Here is a 21,822-nt window from a genome sequence, read left to right as displayed (position 1 = left end):
TGATGGATCTTCCCTCCCACCCACTTTTACGGTGTCTTCCAAGTCCCTCTTGGAGGCCAGTCCTGTTCATTTCATGCTCCCCTGGGCACCTCCCACTGGAACTGGGAGGCTGGATATGGCTCCTCACCACAGCCGCTTAACATACCCTATTGTGTTTTCTGCAGAGTCAAGCAAGGTGCTTCTGCCTTCAATGGGCTACCAGAGGCTGCCTCTGAAATGCTATTCCCCACTGGCCACAGGGGTGTGGAAGTGAATTCTGGCCCCTATTGCCCATGGACCTCCATACCAAGCCCTACGGGAATCAGGTCTTTCCACATTTGTTTGCTCTCTCCTGGGAGATGAGGAGAGATCTGACAGGATTTAACTAAGTACCAGGTGTTCCCCTGGCTCAGAAACAATATGTGGCTGAGATAGGTCTCCCGATTCTAACAGCATGTCTTGCAGGGTAAACGTGCTACAACATAAGACATGCATCAAGCCATCACTACCCAACCCAGGTCACATCACAACACAACTTCATGAGGCTACATAATCACAGGAGAACGTGATGAAACTGCCCTAGTCCAAAAATCTTTCAGAACATGTTAAATTGCGCTTCACTGCAAACCTGGAATCAGGCTTGTCGGAGGTGAGACCCGGCCCTAGAACTGGTGGAAAGGCCAGTTTGAAATGACGCTGCAATCAATGCAAAGGACTTTTTAAAGATGGGACTGGGAAGCAGAGATATGCCGGCAAAGAAGCTCCCAGTTTCATCCATATGCCAGCGAGACGACTGATAGTTTTTTTCAAAACGGCAGCATGGCATGAAACCAGAAAGGCCCAAGGGAATAGGGAACAAACACCATCCCCGTGTGATTTAACTGGAAGTGGTGGGTCAACGCATCAAAAAGCTTCAGAACAAGGTGGTGTGTGAGGGAGAGACAAGTTTCTGAAGAGCTCAGATACCACGGTGATGGGCAGATACAAGGACCTGAATGGAATAGGACACCTTCTTTACATCACTGTTGCTATAATTCATCTTGTTGGAGTAGCACCTAGAGGTCCCAACCACCTTGTGGCTCCATTCTTCTAGGTGCTGCACAGGTGTAGCCCCAAAAAGCTACAGCTTACAGAGGCTAGAGAACAAAAGGACTATTATCCCTATCTGACAGAGATGGAGACACAGGGAGATCAACGACTCACCAAATGGCACACAGGAAGTCTGTGGCAAAGACAGGATCAGCATCCATATCCCCGAGTCCCACTATAGTGCATTAACCACATGATCATCTCTCCTCTCTGTATTATTATAGAACACATCAGTTCTTAAGCAGGTTTGGATTCTGATGGAGGCAGCCAGGCCTGCAGCAGAGAGCACAAGTCTAAGAGGCATGCGGTCCCCAATTCCAATCCTTGCTCTCCTACTGTGTAGCCTTGGGCAAATCACTTCACATCTCTGCATCTTCATTCCCCATCTGTAACACGGGGCTAACACTCCCCTGCCTACCTTACCAGGGCATGGTGAGGATGCTTGTGTAGTGCTTTAAATGTGGACGGTGTTTATAACTAGAGATGATGAGGAGTATCGCTGCCGTCAGAAATTCACTACTGGGCCTTTGGAATGCCGTTCAAATGAGCTAAGTTTACAGTTGCCAGCCCTGTGGGAAAAGCCAGACTGTCTGATGTCTGCACAGAACAGGTCTCTCCTTTGGCCTTGGGAACAGAGGCTGCCAAAATACAGAGCCTACCTGCGCTACTGTTCCAGCTGAATGAGGAAATGCTCCAAATTGATTCAATCTGAGGTAACAATTGGAAATAAACCTGCCATTCAGACACTGCTGATTAGCATAGAGGCTAGGCAGTGTGCTATGCCGGCACACAGGGGACAAAGTAGGGAGGATGGCATGGGGGAGGTATGGAATCAGAGGGAACATTATTACTATTTATTATACTAAGGGAACCACAGACGTGCACAACTCTTTACAGAAGAACTAGATCCCTTAGTAAACTGCGCAAAAGCAAACAATGTGTATTTTAAGTACAGCTAAATGTAGACAAAGCAAGTTGATCATACTTATGCCAAGCGGGACTCTATCCTGGGAAGTAGTGGCTCAGGAAAAGATTTGGGGGTTGTGGCGGATAATCAGCTGAAGGTGAGCTCCTAGTGTGATGTTGTGGCCAAAAGAGGTAATGTGATCCTGGGAAATCTGGATTAGGAGCAGAGAGGTTATTTTACCTCTGTATCAGTCGCTGGTGCAACTGTTGCTGGAATCCTGTGTCCAGGTCTGGTGCCCACAATTCAAAAAGGATGTTGATAAATTGGAAAGAGTTCAGAGAAGAGCCACAAAAATGCTTAAAGAATTAGAAAACAGGCCTTAGAGTGACAGACTCAAAGAGAAAAATTGAGTTAGCTTAGCAAAGAGAAGGTAAAGGGCTGACTTCATTACAGTCTATAAGTATCTACATTGGGAACACATTTAATAATGGACTCTTCAATCTAGCAGAGAAAGATATAATGCAATCCAATGGCTGGACGTTAAAGCTAGACAAATTCAAACAGGAAATAAGGCATACATTTTTAATGGTGAGAATAACTAACCGTTGGACCAATTTACTAAGGGTTGTGGTGGATTCTCCATTACTGGCCATTTTTAAATCAAGATTGGATGTTTTTCTAAAAGATCTGCTCTAGGAATTATTTGGGGGAAGTTCCATGGGCTGTGTTAGACAGTAGAGCAGACTAGATGATCACAGTGGTCCCTTCTGGCCTTGGAATCGATCAAAAATAAACCAGGGCAACTGACCCTGCTGTGAGTAAGTAACAATTCAAGGGCCTGCTCCCCACAAGCGCTGAGCTCCCTGATGTCCTTACAGCACAACTGGAAATTGAGAGGTGCTGAGTACTGCCATGATCAGGCCTTTACTTACAGAGCAGATAGCAATGGACCACATCCCCTGCACAGTGTGGTCCTAGTCCATAACGCTGTCTCGCACAGAAATACAATTAAACTATAACAGTGCCCAAGCTAGGAATGCCAAGCATTGCCTGAGAGATAGAGGGAAATCAGGAAAGATTGATTTGCTATGGATGTATTTGATTCCTTTTCATAATTGCTTGAACTGTTCCTATACTGTAGTTCAGGTTGGAGGGAGAAGACTGGCAGGAGTGCAGGTGACAGCTGGCAGCCTACTGGAAAGGCCTCAGCATAGGGGGAGGAAAGAGGGAGAAGCCCTGGAGTTGCTTAGTGGAGGAGAGCAGAGTTAGACTTTGCTCCTTATAAGACAGATTAACCTGACTGCTTTAGAGAGAGGCCCAGGATCTCTATCCAGGGAATAAGGGCAAGTGATTTTTGTGAAAAGCAATTGAACATCGTCAAAACAATATTAAGTCTGGTGTTTTGTTTGTTTATCCATTCAGCCCAAAATCCTGAACAAGGTCACACAGCCACCCAGGGCAAAGTAAATTAAACAATAACACACATGGCAAGGCTGCACAGTTACACAAAGGGACACACAAACCTCACAAGCACCAGGGATCAAGTGTATACAGTCCTTCAAGATGTGTGGGTATGAGATGGAAGGGTGCTTCTAGTGCCTTTATGAAGTGTCAATACAATGAGCGCAGTGTGAGACAGCAGCCCTGATCTCTAGACTGTGCGGTACCCAGGGGAGATGTCATGGGTCATGGTCCTGCCTTGATCTAGAAATAATCCTGCAATGCTTCTCCAAAATATTCTAGTCCAAAGCTCTTCACAGACCACACTTATCCAAGCACCCCTCATTCTTTCACCTAGCACTAGAATGCAGTTGGCTCTGGGGTGGAATACAGTTGCTCTTTAACAGCACTCAGCAACTGTACCAAACAGTCCAGGAAGTGAGGCAAAGAAGAATCCCGTATCCAGTCAAAAACAGAAAGGGAACTTCAGGTAATCAAGATGTGCTTTCCCAGACTAGAACATCGCCAGGGCACTAGGGTCAAGGCCCTGCTCATAAAGTATATCAACATCGACATGCCATGGTGAATGGGCAGGGCGGTCTAGGTTAACTACATCATAGAAGCTGGCAATGGAACAGGCCTGTTGGATCATCCACTCCATCCTCCTCGCACGCCAAAGAGTTCCCTACACACTTAGCCCAGTATGGCCTTTCCCATCTCTAATGTCCATAAACCTTCAGCCCCGATCTATGTGAGCAGAGAAGTGACAGACACAGAAGAGAAGATAAAAAAAAACCCACAGTGGAACAGAAGGCAGCCTATGTATGGCAGCATTCAAAAGGCAAACAATCTATCACCCCACCACCCCGGTACCCAGAGAGGGCAGGAGTCACCACGACAACTCCATGTGCTTTGTATTTACCAACCTGGCTATAGTTGTACAAACGTGGCTCTGCTTTATCAAAGGCCTCCATCCCCACACTGGCAAGCCCTGACAAGGGAGAGCTCTGGAATGGGAACAGTGTCTCGGCTGGCCTATGAACCCATTTAGAGAACGCAGAAGCCTCCAGAAGACAGATTGGGGGGAAAAGAAGCCACAGAATGCGGGCGGAAAAAGCAATTATTAATATTCTAAATGGAATTCTGACTACTTAAGCTTAAGTTAAAAGCGCACCTGACTTTACAATTACAGGACCTTAATTTGTTTTCTTTACTACGCCAATAAATAAGGTGCATGTGGTTATTCTCCACAAACACAAACAGGAGCTTTACAGACTGGCTGACTGAGAGCCAGTGATTCGAGAAAGTGTTTAGAGGGAGTCACATCCTATTAGCGGGTGACCTGAGACCGGGGGGTAGAACACGATGGGGTTCATGGGGAAGGACGCAGCTCTCAGTCCAAGGAAAGGAGCTGGGGGCAGGGGACCAGCGCTGGAGGTTAAGTGGATTCAAGGGAGGCTGAAAGGACTTACACCTCTGCAACCAGCATCAGCTGATCTGAATGGCAGGGTGGGGCCACACTGTCAGGCCCCCCAACCAACATGGAACGACAGACCTGATGGGAGGGATGGAGCAGACATACAAATATATTAATATCTAACTCACACCAGTCTGTGGCACTGTGGTTCCTTCTCTCCTCTCTAGCTTGCATTTCCAGTCCAGCCCTCAGAGCCTATCTCCAACCTCCTTGTCAATGGCAACGGGATTGGTTTCCTCCAGAGAACACCACCCGATTGTTTTTAGTCTCAGTTTTATCTCTGTCCTTTTCTTTTTATCTCTTGGAGGTGAATCTGGTGCCAGTTTGGCAGCCCTGGCATTGATGGCCTCTGTCCATGGGACAGGCTCTGCAGGGAGATCTTCTACATGCCATCACACTTCATTGACTGTTTCAGCCCTGAGCCATTTGGGGTAAGATCAGAGTTCAACCACTAGAGCCCAGCCAATGCTGGGCCTCTCTGCTGAGGCCCTCATAATGGAAGGGCCACTGAGTATCACTTGTAGCAGTGGGTTTTGTGGTAGCCCAGTCCCCAAAAAGGATCTGAGACCCACCAGATTTGTTTCATACAGTCAGCTAAGCTCCTAGAGTCCTTGACCCTGCCCCCCCCCAGGACATTTGTTTCCTATTCTCTCCCAAGAGCACATTATATGAGCAGATGGAGGTTGATGTCTATCTTTTGGAGGATGGGGAAAGGGAAAGTCCAATTCAGGCAGCAAGACAGAGATACATAAATCCTACATCCACCCTCTCCCACACTGCTGCAGAGGGTGTTTCCCACTGCAACGAGAACTCCGGCAGCTCCCATCGTCCAGGAATGGCAAACCATGGCCACTGGGAGCTGCGGGTGGCCGTGCCTGCAGACGGTCAATGTAAACACTGTCTCATGGCCTACCAGCGGGTTACCCTGATGGGCCACACGTTGCCCACCACTGGTATAAACTCTCAACCCTATTAGACAGGGCAACATCTAGATTAAGCAGTTTTTCTCTCCCCACTGGATATTGCAGTCCATAGTATACAGATTCCCCCCTTGAAATCTGGGCCAATCTCTTTTGCTTAAATCTTCTCAGTGTCCTTGTTGCTTCCAGCATGTGTGGGTGAAGGAGAAAGACCCCGCATGTGGCCCCTGTGTCTGCTTTATAACCTCAGTCCCATGTGTTTGGGAAGCACGAGTCCAGGCATGTCTGGGGCATTGCTGAGTCTCCAGGCAAGGTTGAGCAGTTCCCTCGGTGTGGCCCCATGCGTGAGAGTCATTGCATTATAGCTCCCTTGCTGGACAATGGTTGTTGATAGGTTGATTGATACCCTGCCCAGGTGTTGGTTACTTTCCTTGCTGTTGCCTCTGGAGAGCGAATATCTGGCCGATTCCCCAACTTGCAGCATGTGTTAGTGACCACAATACAACACAATTCTCATAACTTCATATGCATTAATGATATACATATATGGATAGAGAAATGAATTTCAGCAGATCATAACTTATCCCCTGATACCTTACAAGGCAAGCTTTATATGTAAGATCACAATTATATAAAAATGAGGACTATGGGGGTTACAAGTCACTCCCCCAAGGTCTAGTATGTCACAATGGGCTAAGGCTATTTATGGATCCATATACCTCCAGTCCAGGGTTTGTTTACATCAGTCACTCACTGCTTCTTCCCCCCCTCCCCTACATCACATACCAAGGATTGTGTGCAGGGCCGACTAACCACTTAAGGGCAGCTATGTCCCCTGTTAGAAGGCACTGGAGTATTCAGACACTTCAAGAAGCTGAACGCTTCAAAACCTCTCAACGGCTTCACCTTTTCTTTTTTACTCTGTGCAGGAAAAAACTCATTCAAAGCCATTATCTTAAATAAACTCCAACAAACCAGAGCTCCTACAATTAGAGCTGGAGTAAGTGATCATCTTGTGATTGCACAGCTGGGGTCTGAAGACTTGTAAATGCACAGAGAATGGAACAGGAATAGAAGAAGCTGGGAGAAGGCAGAGAAACCCAGCTTATCTGACGGAAGAAAACCTCTCTCAAAGCTGTGGGAGGAAGGGGAGAGAAGATAGAGAGGTAGATGATGTTGGGATTTCTCCCACCATCAACCAGTAAAGTAGTTTAAATCAGTATGCAAGCTTTCCCCAAGATACAAGTCTGCTGCTGCCCCTCAATCCCAGCTTCCAGCATCCCCTACGATTCCAGTCCTGGGCCCCAACATGCCTGCACTATTGCCCCTCAATCTTCCCCATTCAGCTTTTCAGTAATTCTCCGGTCAAGCACTTGGTGTTGGGTGCTTCAGAATCCGTTTGCAAATTATCCAAACCCCCAACAAACACAAAGAGACAAGACCCCCAAATGAGAGGGTGGAAGGCAAAGAGGCAATGTCCCCTGCAATGCTGCATCCTGAACTGGCCACCTGGTTCCACTTCTCACAGCCCTGGCTAGTTGAGCCTCAAATACAGTGACAACACCATCCAGCAGGTCTTGGCCCTGACACGCATCCAGCTGTGGCTCATGGAGGCCATTCCCCTTGATGGGGACTGGGGCAGTATTCCTTGATCTTACCAGCCATTCAACCCAGCTACAGCAGCCTGAGACTCCGAGCAGAGTGACATTTCCACTAATCCTTTTATCCCCAGCTCCAATGTGAGGCTGCCTCCGAAAATGTCAGGTCCCCCAGCAGGCTGAGCTCCTTCCGAGGCAGTGGCTGGCTAGGAGCCCGAAAGCTACCCTGCCATGCTGGTACAGTCTTACATGCTGTCTCTCTGGAGGGGTCCCCCGAGTGCCACCAGATGTTCATGTGGCAGATCCAATGGCTGAGGTGAGATGGCCTGCCACAGTCCGAGACAAAGGAGCCACAGGAAGCTTAGGTAGTAAAGTGTGGGGCAGACCATCTAGATCAGGGATGGGCAACCTTTGGCACACGGCCCGACAGAGAAAGCCGCTGGCGGGCCGGGCCAGTTTGTTTACCTGCAGTGTCAGCAGGTTCGGTTGATCGCAGCTCCCACTGGCCATAACTTGCCGTCCCAGGCCAATGGGGGCTGCGGGAAGAGCGGCCAGTACATCCCTTGCCCTGCACCGCTTCCTGCAGCCCCCATTGGCCTGGGACAGCAAACCGCGGCCAGTGGGAGCTGTGATCGGCCGAACCTGCAGACGTGGCAGGTAACCTAACTGGCCCGGCCCGCCAGGGGCTTTCTCTGGCAGGCCGTGTGCCAAAGGTTACCCATCCCTGATCTAGACAACCAGCAGCAGCCCAAATCCTGGTCCAGTTGGACTCAGAACCCTTCTCCTCTAAGACCAGGAAGTTTAAGAGCTAAGAACTTCCAGCCTTTACATGAGGTCAGACCCCATGATGAACAGCAAAGCGGGACAGAGAGCCCCAGGTCTGGGCTCCTCCCATCATCACACTACATTTTCTTACTTCAAATCAACAGCTCTTCACGCTGTGAAATGCCAGAGTTAGGAGAGGTCTCTTCATTTGAGTGGCTGGCATGGTGACCAGGGAAGCTCTCAGGGGAGCAGACAAGTAATTCCAGAGATGATCCAAGCCACTATAGGAAGCAGGTAACCGTGACCATCAGGCATGGAGAGGGCCCTACGACAAGATGATATGTCTGAACAAACAACCAGAACCCAGGGGCTGAGCTTTCTTTGGACAGGAGTACAACAGTCAGAAGAACAGACATATTTCCTCCTCTCAAGCTCCATGCTCCCAAGTGAAGGACTATACCTAGGACATACCACCAAGCCCAGCTACTTAGTTTAAACAAAAAAAAAAAAAAGTTAAGGATACCAGTTGAACAATGTAGGTACCTATCGTAGCAGACCCAAGCACTTCAAGGCAAGGAAAGGACTCTCAAGCTAAGGATGTTTAAATCTTACATGGCCCACATAGTAAACAAACATTTCATCACCACACATCAGCCTTAACTCCGACCCAAAATAAAAGTGATTTATCCAGCCATCTCAAACTACAAAACTGAACTCTTTCTGAAAGTAATAATTGCATAGGTACACACTAATGGCACATATTGATGAGCTTCTAATGCAAGTTCACCTACACAACAATACCATGAATCAATAGATATGTTCCTTACCTATTATAGACAATATTACTCCCAAGAAACAACAACCATAGCTATTTTACCCAACAATTCAGCTGCCCGGTGCTAAATGCGTTATGCAATTTCCCCATTCAACAGTATCCCATCAAAGAAAATATTTAGATATCCCAACCAAAATAGCCAAGAGCATATATTAAAAACAAAATCCATGGGTCAGAATTAAAACTGTTGTACTGTGATGAAATGTGCATTCCTTTATGCTCAGTAAGAACAGTGTGTGTTTATTAGGTGGGCAGTTCAAGTTCTGTGACATCCTTAACTATTCATGTGTTTGATTTTAAGTGCTTGGGTTTTGCAAATGGCCTGTTAGGTAAGTACATTGCTGTCACTTAGCAACTGTAACTAGCTTTCACAATGAAGCTTTTAGGCATTTGTGTTAACATGAGCTCTGTGCACACAATCAAGCGGCAAATCTACCCCATCTCTTTTCACCAGTAACATGCACATATGAGTGGCAACACATGCCCATAGAATCAAAAAGATTATTTTTTAAGTTATTACCAGTTTTCATTGAAATGTCTGTCAGCACACGATTGAGAGCAAGTACATGGGCTCACACACAATGCACACGGAACTCACAATAACCAATCAGCCCACCTCTAGTCTTTATACTGGAGCTCAGAGGGATCTGATCCCATATCACTCACTCAGACAAATTATTTCAGGCCCTTGATGCACTTTGCACTCATGCTGGTACTCCAGCCTTTTCTGAAGAGAGAAATGTCACCCATCAGCCTCCAGTGCTTGTACGTTCCATGGGACACAGTCCAACCTTCCCAGATACTCCTCTGGAAAACTGGACGCTACCTACTGACTTGCCTCCTTCCCATACCAAATTCCAGAGCACCACTTCCTTACCATCTCCCCTTATCCTCCAGTAACCTCCAGCAGGAAGTATCTGTGCCCTGGGCCCACCTCAAACGCCCATTTAACAAGTCAATAATTAGGAGCACAGCTGTCAGCCACATGCCTGAAGCGACAGCAAGATCTGTGTCTGCAAAGCCCTCTGTATTTGTCACATGTTAATGAGCAGTGCAGGCTCAGGCTCTGCACTAAGGGCATGCTGCCACCACCACCCTGCCCGCAGTCCCCTGAACTCCACAGAAAGGGAAACTTCCGCTGGCCGCTGCAGGGGTGCTAATGAGGCAAGCGCTGGTTACAGCCACAATCAAAGTCAGCCCAGTTCTTAGACATCTAAATGTGTCGGCTTCCCAGCAGGAGAGAACTGTTCAGTGCTCTCACTTTCCCCACACCTCTCTCTCTGTGCCCTTTACTATGTGCCACACCTCCCCCATCCCCTTCACTCTTCTCTTCTATTCCCTTCCTTAATTCATCTTTCATTACTTCTCTCTCCTTCTCCCTCCTGCATCTCTCCTTTCACGCTTGCCCCTGGCTTCCCCACAAGGGATGACAGCATTGGAGATAACCTTTCCAAAGGGAACAGCAGGGCAGGTGTGCAACGTTACTCACATGTAGCGCAGATGAGGGTTCTTGGCAAAGGCTCGCGGCTGGATGCTGCGAAGTCCTGAGTTCTTGATTGTCCTGGAAGGAGATTTAAAAGGACAGTGATGAAGTAAAGACTGAGGATCAATGGGCACTCAAAACCCTTTGCTAAACTCGAGGAGACGGTCGAGAGACAATGCCCATAAAACTGAAAGCGACAGGCAGAGCAAGACAGTTTCTGGAGCGGACGCTCAGGGAGTTAGCGAGAGTGGGGAGGGGTGAACACTTTAATCTCTTGCCTCAGAAGACCTGGTAAGGTCACATATAGAGAGGAGTCTCAATTTAATCTGATAGACCTAGTACTGTCAAGAGCAGGCGTAGCATGAGCAGCCGCTGTGCAAGCCTCTCCTATGCAGCTCTGCCAATGCATTGCAATCTTGACCCACAGCACTTCCTGCTACTGCAGCCCTGGGCTTCCCCACATGCCATTATCAATGCACTTCGGTTTTCACCAGCCACACTCCCTGCTATTCCAATCCTGAGCTCCCAAAACAAATCTCTGCCAGTGCCCCTCAATCCTGACTGCACCACCCACGGCCCTTGCTACTTCTGGTCCATAGTTTCCTTGGGCCCACTGTTCTAGAGATCTGTGATGGACATATACGTCCTTTGGGGAGCACCACACACACATTTAATCCAGAAGAAAATCCCTTTGCTTTGAGCACTTGAGGACAAGTGAGTTTTGCTCAACATGATAAGAAGAGTCAAGAAGGATTCTCTTCCCCTTGTGCTCTGGCAGAGCTAAATCAGCCCCAGGGCCATGATTTCTTAATCTCCTCTGTGGACAAGATACCAGACTCCATTGCAGATTTCCTACATTAAATCTCAACCAGCAGCCCAGGCTGGGGATTGGTTCAGTGCACAGCTCACTGGGAGCCGAGTCCAGGAAGCTGAGCGATATACTGTAGGTTTCCAACTGAAATGAGGTTGGAGAATTACAACTTAACCCCTGGTAGACATCTGTCCACTTTACAGAACCATCACCCAGTATAATCCAGTGTCTGATCGAGAGAGGTACAGGGACAGTTTAAGGCACTGGAATGGGATTTGAAAGGTCTGGGCACCGTTCCTGGCTGTACCGCAGACTTCCCGTGCGACTGACAAATCACCACCTCGGGTCCCACTCTGTAAAATGGAGATTCGACTACTTCCCTACCTCACAAGGGTATGCTGAGGACACAGTCGTTGTGACTGCGAAACACTCAGCTGCTACTGTGATGGGAGCCATGTAAGTAACCAGATAGATAGAAACAGCTGGCATTTCACATCTTAGGAGAGCAGTGCAGCCTATGGACACAGATCTGGACTAACAGGGGGTGATCCAGGTTAGGACTGAAGAGTATTGGCAGAGCTGTGTGAAGTTCACAGTCTGCCTGACCAGGGCTCCATCTAGGACTGGAAAGCAGCAAAAGTTAAGGAGAAAGGCAAGGTTCTACATCTGCCTGGGAACCATCAGTCATGCTCTCAACATCATAGGTCAGAGGCCGTAGGATGAAAGCAGCAATATTTCCCTGCTGCAGCCTGAACTGGCTGCCGCCAACACCACCCTTCAGGTTTCTCGCTCTCACGCATGCATGATACTCACAGCCTCTGGAGTCCCGTGTACAGCTCCATGTCTACAGCGTTCAGCGTCTGCAAGTTCTTCCAGTTCTCTATGTGTCTGTGGAGAGGAAGGAAAGGCTCAGCCCTAGGTACAACAGGACAGTCAGTCTGTTCCACACAGGGGAAGTGCTGCATGACTCAGGCAACACCCAGGAAACTGTCCATAGGACACATCCACTCCCTGGCTTTGCCAAAAGCCCTATGCAGGGGGAGGGTGTGGGGAATAGACAGTATTGCATCTGCAACACCCACATAAGCTGCTGCTGCTGCTCCCGCACCCTGGAGCTCATGTGGTTTCCATTATAACCCCCCAAAAACAATTTATCTTGGTTTTTTAATTATTTCCAATTCTCTGCAGCTTTGGGGGTCAAGCCATCACCTTGGGTTTTCTCTGGTCCCATCCTTTAATATTTTATTAAGGGGCCAATGGAGGCACCTGGGTCTAATGGTTAATGTAGCCAACGGGGAAGGAGGAGTTTTGGGCAAGTCACTTCCCCTTCATGTGTGTCTCACTCTGCCCATGTGAAAAGCAGGGATAAGCATCAAGATATGAGAGACACCAGAGCCACTGGGCAAAATACTAATGCAACATTTAAAAATGGGGCTACTGAGCCCCAAATTGGCTCTGGATCCCTGTTCCTGGTGGCCAGAGAGAAGAGGGGTTTGCTCCTCTGGCTGAGCTGCCCAACAAACAGATAAGGTCCCTTCAGGGCTCAAGTGCACTCAGCTCTGACCCCCCACAGATTCAAAAAACCCTGTCTTCAATATGGCCTCGGATGGGTCCAGCCCAGCCACAACATACAACATCCCCTGTGCAAGAGCCGGAGTTAAGGGCCCACCTCAGGGCTCCTGGTCTCTGAAGCTTCCGGAAGGCAGACACTTCTGAAAGCAGCCCTCATCACAAACTGATCCAGGGAAAGGACAGAGGGCACTCCAACCCCCCAGACAGCTGATCCACCAACCAGAATTTGTATTGACGACGGTAGATCTGATTTCCCGTTTCCAATCAGCAGGCTCTTCAGCACATGGGGAAGGGGCACCCCTGCATATAATGGGGCACAGGTATCCCCAAAGTTAAGCATGCAGAGCCTCTGCAGATCTTTCACCAGGTGAGGGAACAATAGCTTAGGAGTCAGTGGCAGGTCTGTGGTCTTGGGCTAAGCAGGGGAGCCTGTGGGGCTCCTGCTACGGGTGACCTCCATGACATTGAAGAACCATTTAAGTGGCAGCTCATCTTCAAAAGCCCCTTGGAGCCAGGGGAAGTTAAAGGGCACAGAGATCATATCGGGAGGTGGAGCGGAGATGCACCAGAAGGCTTATGGGGCCAAGGAAGCCTGTTTCTCTCTCCACAGGGGATGTTCAGCTGCTATACACACAGGACACGGTTTCTACAAAGGCTTTACACAGGGGCTCTGTCTGCTGCTCTGTAAGCTAGAGAGCTCAAAATAAACACCTGACCAAGGCGACAGCCTGCTCCAGTAGCGATCTGTTGCTCGTCCCTCTAGCAGAGCCAGAGAAAGGAGGAACAGCACCATGGAGATATGATACAGGCACATGCCCAAGTTTGTGGCTAGGGCAATAATGAAACAGATTCATCTTAAAATAAATAAATTCATCCAGACTGGCCCGGAGAGGCAGCCGCCGCATGCTATCCTCACCTGCTACGGTCCACAAGGGCAGCTTCACAAAGGAGACAGCTTTACCCCAGTACCCTGGGAACGGGCCACTTGCCACGGGCAAGGATTCTGCCTGCATAGATGGAGTTTAAACACCAATGTGGGGGGGCTATATTGTGCAACACCAAAGTGTTAAGAGTATCCTGGCTCTTTAAGGGGCCACGCCCTCAGCCAAAGGTAAGGTGCAAGGTGCAATTGGCTCCAGCCAAACCCAAGGAGTAAAAGAGCTACCAGGAATTGAGCAGCTCCATCTGCGATGGGGAAAAGTCAATGATTTCCCCTCTACACGCCACTGCTATGAGCAGAGGGGCCATTGTGGTGGCAGCAGGAACCTAATCCCCACATCCACAGACACACAAATGCAAGGAGGGCTTGAGGAAAGCCTGCAGCAGCCAGCAGGGAGCAGAGGCTGTTGGGATGGGGTGTTATAGCAGAGTCTGAAGGGGAGATTGTTTGGGGGGGCATGGTGCAGGGAAGGGGAAAGAGAGCCGGAGGCTACTGGGGGAAAGGGTTATGAGGGCAGTAGGAGCTTGAGACAGGTGTAGGGGGGAAGAGGGGGAGTCCAGGGATGAGTGAACCCCTGAAGAAGCTTCCCTTGTTCTGCCCCTTTCTGCACCATTCGCCCCCTTACCCTCCCTGCTAGCAGCTACTGTTGCTGTCACTACCCCACCTGGAGCTCCCCACCCGACCCACCAGCAGCAAGAGGAGCAGGGAGACGGGGGAGGAAGAAAAGCCACTTATCCATTGCAACCTGGCTCCCCAGTAACTCCCCTGCAGCCGCTTTGCCTAGAGCCCGCTGGGCTGTGTGAGCTCTCTCTAGGGATTGGTCTGCTTCCATGGCCCCATAGCACCTGACACTTTCTAGCGGGTTTGTCCTCACCCCACTCCTGTGAGGCAAGGAGCTGTTAGGGGTCTATTACAGGAGTGGGTGAGTGAGGTTCTGTAGCCAGTAATGTGAAGCAGGTCAGACTAGATGATCATGATGGTCCCTTCTGACCTTAAAGTCTATGAGTCTCTGAGCTATCGTTGTCCCCATTTTACTGGGGAAGCTAGGCACAGAGAGATTTAATGTCACATAGGGAGTGTGTGTCAGAGCAGGGATTTGAACCCAGCTCACAAGTCTCAGTCCAGGGTGCCATCCTCCAGCCAGGAGGAAGGGGGATAACTCCTTCCCTGCCAAGCCCTGGATGGGGACCATACACCCCATCCCTCCTTTCCTGGCCAGAACTTGGATTTGCAAAGCAGGGTTTGGGGTGAGGTTGGGTTGGGGTGATGGTTGGCTTTGGTTGGGGTGATTGCAATATACTGTATAACGGTAATGGAAGGATCTGGTCACCCATTTAATCCAGAGAGACACAATAGGGGAGGTAATATCTTTCATTGGACCAGCGTCTGTTGGGGAGAGAGACAAGCTTTTGAGCTTACACAGAGCTCTTCAGGTCAGGGAAATGTACTCAGTGTCACAGCTAAATACAAGGTGGAACAAGTTGTTTGGCATAAATAGTTAACACATATTTCAAGGGACCATTCAAGGTGAAGTGGCTACGGCTACACAGCACACATATTTATCCACTCTGCTAACGGGAGTAATGGTGGGGTTTGACTCTTTGCTAGCTAGGGCATGTTTACATGACATGGTATCTGACTTAGTTTATAAAATGTGTTTTTACAATGAGTTCCTCACGCACTTGAGGCAGTCGGACAGGCGCGCTATTGAGAATGGGGGAAAAAAACAAAGCTGGCACTGCTGTATTGTTTAATTCATAGGGTACGTCTACACAGCTAGCCTCAGAGCCCAGGCCTACAGATTGAGGCTCGCATTACAGTACTAAAAACAGCTGTATAGACACTATGGCTCAAACTGGAGCTCAGGCTCTGGAGCATGTCCCTCCTTAGGCTTCAGAGCCCAAAAGTCTACACAGCTGTCAACCCAGGCTCTGAGACTCGCTGCCACGAGCTGTACAGATATATCCCAATTGGCACAGACTCCTGTAACTGGGACTCAATCCTGAGCAGGTGGGAGCCCAACCTAGAGAACAGAGGAGAGTTTTGTCTCCCCTGCCCATTCAGTGCTTGACCTCATTGCTGACACAGCCAACAAAGGGCTAGTTAACATCTATGACAATAGTCAGTTGTGTGAAGTGGATCCTTGTCTACAGGGAAGTAGGGCAAGACCCACCAATTCATTGCAGGTGGTCCACTGACCAGACACACGTACAAACCTAGGTTGAACTGGAATTAGTGACCCAGAGGTGACAGGCTCCTCATCCCAGTTCCTCTCACCACCCTTCAGAGGACAATGGGGTCATTTCTGCTCCCACATGAGTTTTCATGTTGGAAACAGAAAGGAGCTTTCCCCATCCTCAAGCCTGGGGGAAGAACACCTTTCACACCAACAGACACACTCCGGGGCTAAGCAAGCTCAGTGGGAAAAATTGGTTGGCACGCAAAGCTCCTTCTACATTGAACTGACAAGCTATTGGGCCATAAACTGCCAGCTCTCTGGAATCTGAAGGCATCTACCATAGATGCCTGAACCCTGGCCTCAGTTTATAGCTACTACAGAGATCAAGGGAGGTTGGAACCCACTTAACTTCACATTCAGTCGCAGAGCATGCTAAGGTCCATGTAATTTAGTTTCTGCTGGGAGTTGTATTCAGTCCATCCCAAAAACCACAAATCCAGTTCAGACCTTCTTTCCCCAGAGACTACAAAAATCCAGGGCAGGTTCTGCTCCCCACTAGACCTGTACCCTAAGGTATATTGACAAGAGAAGAAAGACTACAACAGGTGGGTGGGGGGAAATCCGTGTATATTTCTATTTAGTCAATGTAAAAAGTGTCTATTTGGAAGCCAGGCCCAGAGGTTTGGAGACACTGATCAGATCTCAGGCTTTCACTTGTCCCCATCCCTGGCAGCAGGTTCAGCCCCTGGGTGGAGTGGCCTCTCAAGTGACCCCAGTGCAGTAGGGAGCTGCATCACTTTTCAAAGTCAGAAAGGCAGATGAACTCATGCAAGAGTCTGGAGAGGGGGAAGAACCTTCCCACTGCAACCAAACAAGGGGAAAGCCCCTGGCGGGCTGGGATGGTTTGTTTACCTGCAGCATCCACAGGTTTGGCCAATCGCAGCTCCCACTGGCCGCGGTTTGCTGTCCTAGGCCAATGGGGGCTGTGGGAAGCGGCAGCCAGCACATCCCTCAGCCCACGCTGCTTCCCACAGCCCCTGTTGGCCTGAGACGGCGAACCACGGCCAGTGGGAGCTGCAATCGGCCGAACCTACAGACACTGCAGGTAAACAAACTGTCCTGGCCAGCCAGCAGCTTTCCCTGTCGGGCCGCGAGCCAAAGGTTGCCGATCCCTGGAGTAGCCTAAACCTACTAGTTAGCTTGGACCTGCACTCGGGCAGGCTGAGAAACAGGGACATTCAAGCAATTTTGAATTCCCGGGCACTGGACAAAGCTTCTGCAAATCCTTGGTGGAACAGAACTCGGGCCAGAAGGAGTTGGCCAAGAGACTCCAAGTGGTATTGCAGTTATTAGGGAGAAAGGGCAGAGGTACATTTTCCGAGCACCATGGGGCTTCCAGGACTGGAACAGATGAGGATTGTGATAGGCTGGACAAAACACACTGGAGCAGGGACAGAAACGCGGGCTGAAGCCATCTCTGCCACCCAGCGATGTCAAGCCCAGAGAGGGGGCCCTCCAGTGGGAAGGAGAAGGACAGCAGGAAGCAGGCTTTAGTGCTGCTGCCATGACAGATGTACAGTATGTTGGGTTTGGAGTATAGTGTCTGAGGGAATGGGCTAAGCAGCTCTCAGCTAGGAACCCAAGCAGCAAATAGCCCGGGGAGAAGACTAGACTTTATGCTGTATCACTGTTCATGAGTTTGTTAATAAAGGTGAAGTTAAGTTTGGACTTTACCCTCAGGGTTCTTATCGAGCAAGTCTTCCACTCATAAGGGTGCTTGCAGGACAGGCATGCCGTACTCTGGCAGAAAGACAACTTAAGACTTAGCACTCGAATAGCTGTGGGTGCGATGGCCCAGGCCTGAGGTGAGCAGAGGAGTCTTGCAAACCACATGTCCCTCTGTTTCATGGGCATGAAATACAAATGCTCCCTGTTTAATTTCCCTGTCAGAGCCACTCTCTGTCCATATAATTGAACATGATGGCTGAGGGTTGGGAAACAGAACTAAGATCCCTAGTGCCAGCATCCAGTCCCCATAGCTCACACACACACGAGCAACTAGAATTGTTCCTCCATCGTGGAAGTGGCTTTACACTAGACGGCTGCCGCCTGCAAAGACAGCTCAGCAAACCTGGGCTCCTGCCTCTTGCCCCAGGAGGGAAGCTCATGACCCTTTCACATGCTAATAACCTATAATCATATGAGGGCATAGACAGCCAGAGACACACACACGCACGCAGACACACATGGTAATCACACAACACCGTACGCTTTCATATACTAAAGGCTTTTGATTTCAGTCCAGCCTGAATTGCAGTTTGCTATGAGCAGTGAACCCAGCACTTTCATGCTACGATGTTTCACTCTTTTGAAATTCGTTATTAGTCAGTTACACAGCCTATGGGAGTTTGCGCAGTACAATCCTACCACTTAGCCCTTTTACCCATGGATCTCCAAGCGCTGCACAAACCAGAGAGGTCTCATCATCTCTACTTCACAGTGGAGGAAACAGAGGTACAGAAAGAAGCTGGAGGTCAGGTTTTTAAAAACACTCACTAACATTGGGCGCTTCCATTGGAATCTGATTTTCAGTGGTGTTGAGTATCTACACCACCAGTTGGAAGTAATGAGGGCTACAGGTGCTCAGCACCGCCAAGAAATCAGACCCCTAGCAAGCGGTTTGAACTGGGCACCCAAAAAAAGCCTAAAGCCCCCAGAAGGAGTGGCCACTTCTAAAAATATTGGCCTAAATCCACATGACCAAGATCATGTGCAAGTCAGCAGCAGTCTTGGTAACAGACCCCAGGAGTCCTGATTCTTAGCCCTATGCCTTATGCTACAGAGACATGCCCAGAGAGATGCCTACACTACATTCTACATACAGTCCACACACACATACACAACTTGTGTCTTGCCTAATTAGTCTGGAGTGGATTTCCATGAGGATGTCCTCTCTCCACAACACCTGAGCAGATGACATGGCCCCTTTAGAGACACCCAGCTCAAGACTCACATTTATGTTTGGATGTTGGACTACAAAATAAGCACTGGATTCCAGCAAGCAAATAGCACTCAAACAAACACATGCACAATGGAAATGCAAACCGCGCATTTGACTGCACACCCTTGTAAGGCAACAAGGAAATTGATTTGTCATCCAGGCGTGTTATGTCTAGTGATCTAGACAGGAGCATTAGCTTTCAATTATCTGATATGTTTAGCATTATAAACAAACCGTCTGGCAAACCAGCTCCAGACCACGCAGCTCTGAATGTGGGGAGGCGGGGGCAGGAGAAGGGGCCTTCTTTTAAAAGCAGGAGCCAATAGAATCCAGCTCTCTGCCTCTCCCCAGCTGTCAGGAGAAAGAAAGCCACAGGCCATGCAACTCAGGCTGACGGGTACTTTAAAAAGTCGATAGGTTCAAGGACTTCCTTTGAAACCCACTTCAGCATGTTTTGTGACTGGCGCGCCAATCTGGGAGGCCACTGCAATGCAAAGCAGCAATTACCTGCGGGAATACCAATGAGTCGCTGACAATCCATTGGACCCACTGCCGTTTGTAGATGGGATGCTAGAGATCCTGGGTCAATTCCACAGTCTTTGGTGTCATCTCCAGGCAATCTCTATAGCCCCCATCGTCCGGCTAATGACTGCAGTACAGAATGCACTCTGCCTCTGCCCACGTCACCACCCTTTCGGTGCCGGTCCCGTCACAATGATACTAGCAAAGACTGATGGTTACATAGTGCCAATGGATCCCAATGCATTTAACTAGCTCTGCGTATAGGGGTCACTCTTCCTGCACTGAACTTAACCTCTGTTAGCCTGGAAGATGCAGGCAGCCGCACAGCGACATGACACACGGTGCAGGACAGAAAGGAAGTTACAATCCTGTCTCCGACTGAAACCACATGGGGAATTTAAAGCCAGCAAAATAATTCCCTAAGATGGAAGGAGTACGGCCAGGGATTGAGGGGCTAGCACTCCGACTTGGAGTGCCAGGGGATTCGTTACCCAGTGGACAGCTTTTATGTTCCATCTGAAGAACAGCCCTCTCCAGCAACACCGGGCTAGAGCACGGAGGTCAGTACTGACTCAGAGAGTGTCACCGCCATTGTTCCCTGCTGCTCATCACCTCCTACCCCCACGCTGGGGCCCTGGAGTCAGTTCCGATCCAGAAGGCCTGGGGTCCCCTTTTAAGTCCCCCCACACACACACTACTCTGCAGTGTTGTGCTGGGGCACCGGGGTCAGCACTCACTCAGGGGACAGCACCTACACCCCGACCCTGCAGCACCCTGAGTTTTCTCTAGGAGCCCCCTCTGTTATAACCCCAGTCACACCAGCGACGCAGGTTGCTGCTGCCCAGATGTTCACAGTCAGCTGAGCAATTCCTCCTCCCCCCCCCACCCCTTTTAATTTTCAGATGAGTTTTTGTGAAAACCTCAAAACTCAGAGGCTCAGTCCAGGGATCAAAGGCAATAACTGACAATGAATAAATGAACAATTCCTGGAAAGTTCCACCAGATCAGAACAGTAACAGACTTGGCTCCATCCCACCACTCCCCATCAGCCTGCACTGGCTGGCTTTTGCTAAACCCTTCCTGGTAGGCAGGAAGGGGGTTGCGTGTGAAGAGGCCTTTGCCTTCCGGCGAGAATAAAAGAGGCCACCACACAGAATGTCTCTGCTCCTCCTCCCTTAGTGTTCAGGTACGGTCAGCCTATCTGATAGTGCAGGAGCTGTGCACGGCTCGAGGTCTCCCTCCCCTGGTGAACACAGACCCCTCCCCGCCCCTGGTCATTTACAACCCCCCTGTATCAAACATCATGTCTCCTATCGGCCAGTGCCTGTGGGCTTAGAGGCAACATCAGGGAGGACTGTACTGAACTCCCCACGCCAGGCAGGGGCAGGTGCTTCAGCGAACAACAGTCACTCCTTCCCCTCAAAGTTCTCAGATTCGCTCAGGAACCCAAGAGAAATTGGTCTGCATACTCGCAAAGCTCCCCCTGCATTCAAATCCCTGTGGCATTTGGTACTCAGCTAACAGTGGCTCCTAAGTAACTGGCCATTGGCTATTCATAGTTCAATTAATTACTGATTCCTAAACATCCAGCCAATGGCAATCCATCTCAGGCAGCTGTTGGAGCCAGAGGATATGTATGGGAAGGTGAAGCATGGCTAGTCGAGGTCAAAGCAGACCTCAGGGCAGTTCTCCACAAGGCTGCTACAGTTCCAGTCCAGCAGAGGCAGGAAATTTCGCTGCCTAGATGATGTGGACATCTGTGGCTCTCAGTAGCATTCTTAAGCTACCCAAGTCAGCTGTCTAACAAGTGTTGCACAGGAGGACTTCAGCTTTCTCCTTGACCCCAAGTGCCCTAGGGGAGAGGCAGAGTGTAGGTCACATTCATGGGACACCCAGAACTAGCTCATTCACTGCTGAGCACACTGAAGAAAAAAAAACTTACCTCTCCTTAGAAATCAGTGCTTATCTGTCATAACTCAGCCCTGCTTCTCAGCTCAGCCTCAGAAGAGAGGTATCGTGGAATCTGATTTTGGATTCTCCTCTCCTGTGCCAGGGAGCAGTTGAAGGTATGCTCCAAACCATTGGAAGGTTAAGTGGAAACTGTCTGGCCTTACTGCAGCCTTGCCACGCGACTTTGCATGCTCCATGAGAGACAGAGAAGAAAGCCCACAGCACAATGAAGACCATTGCTTTACATAGGGAGATTAAACAACAGAGCACAGGTCTCTGATTTGCATTCTCCCTTCACCCATACCTGCATACTCCATAAGAGTTTCTGAGGAAGCTGTAAAGAAACCAAGCCAT

The 21,822-nt window shown here is 49.4% G+C and overlaps 1 protein-coding gene across 3 annotated transcripts in view; it reads right to left on the bottom strand.

Moving 5' to 3' along the window:
• The window catches only part of NTRK3 (neurotrophic receptor tyrosine kinase 3), a 326,588-nt gene that overhangs the window by 242,560 nt on the left and 62,206 nt on the right, over nt 1–21,822 (bottom strand). For all 3 annotated transcript variants that reach the window (XM_043493654.1, XM_038420117.2, XM_038420118.2), the window contains exons 3-4: nt 12,118–12,192; nt 10,500–10,571 (exon numbers count right to left, since the gene is read on the bottom strand). In XM_043493654.1, coding sequence (XP_043349589.1) covers nt 10,500–10,571; nt 12,118–12,192 — 147 coding nt within the window. The remainder of the gene's footprint in view (nt 1–10,499; nt 10,572–12,117; nt 12,193–21,822) is intronic.

Source organism: Dermochelys coriacea, chromosome 10 (genome assembly GCF_009764565.3).
Source record: "Dermochelys coriacea isolate rDerCor1 chromosome 10, rDerCor1.pri.v4, whole genome shotgun sequence".
Taxonomy (NCBI): Eukaryota; Metazoa; Chordata; order Testudines; family Dermochelyidae; genus Dermochelys; species Dermochelys coriacea.
The sequence above is the reverse complement of the archived record's forward strand: the minus strand, read 5'-3'. Positions and strand labels throughout refer to the sequence as shown.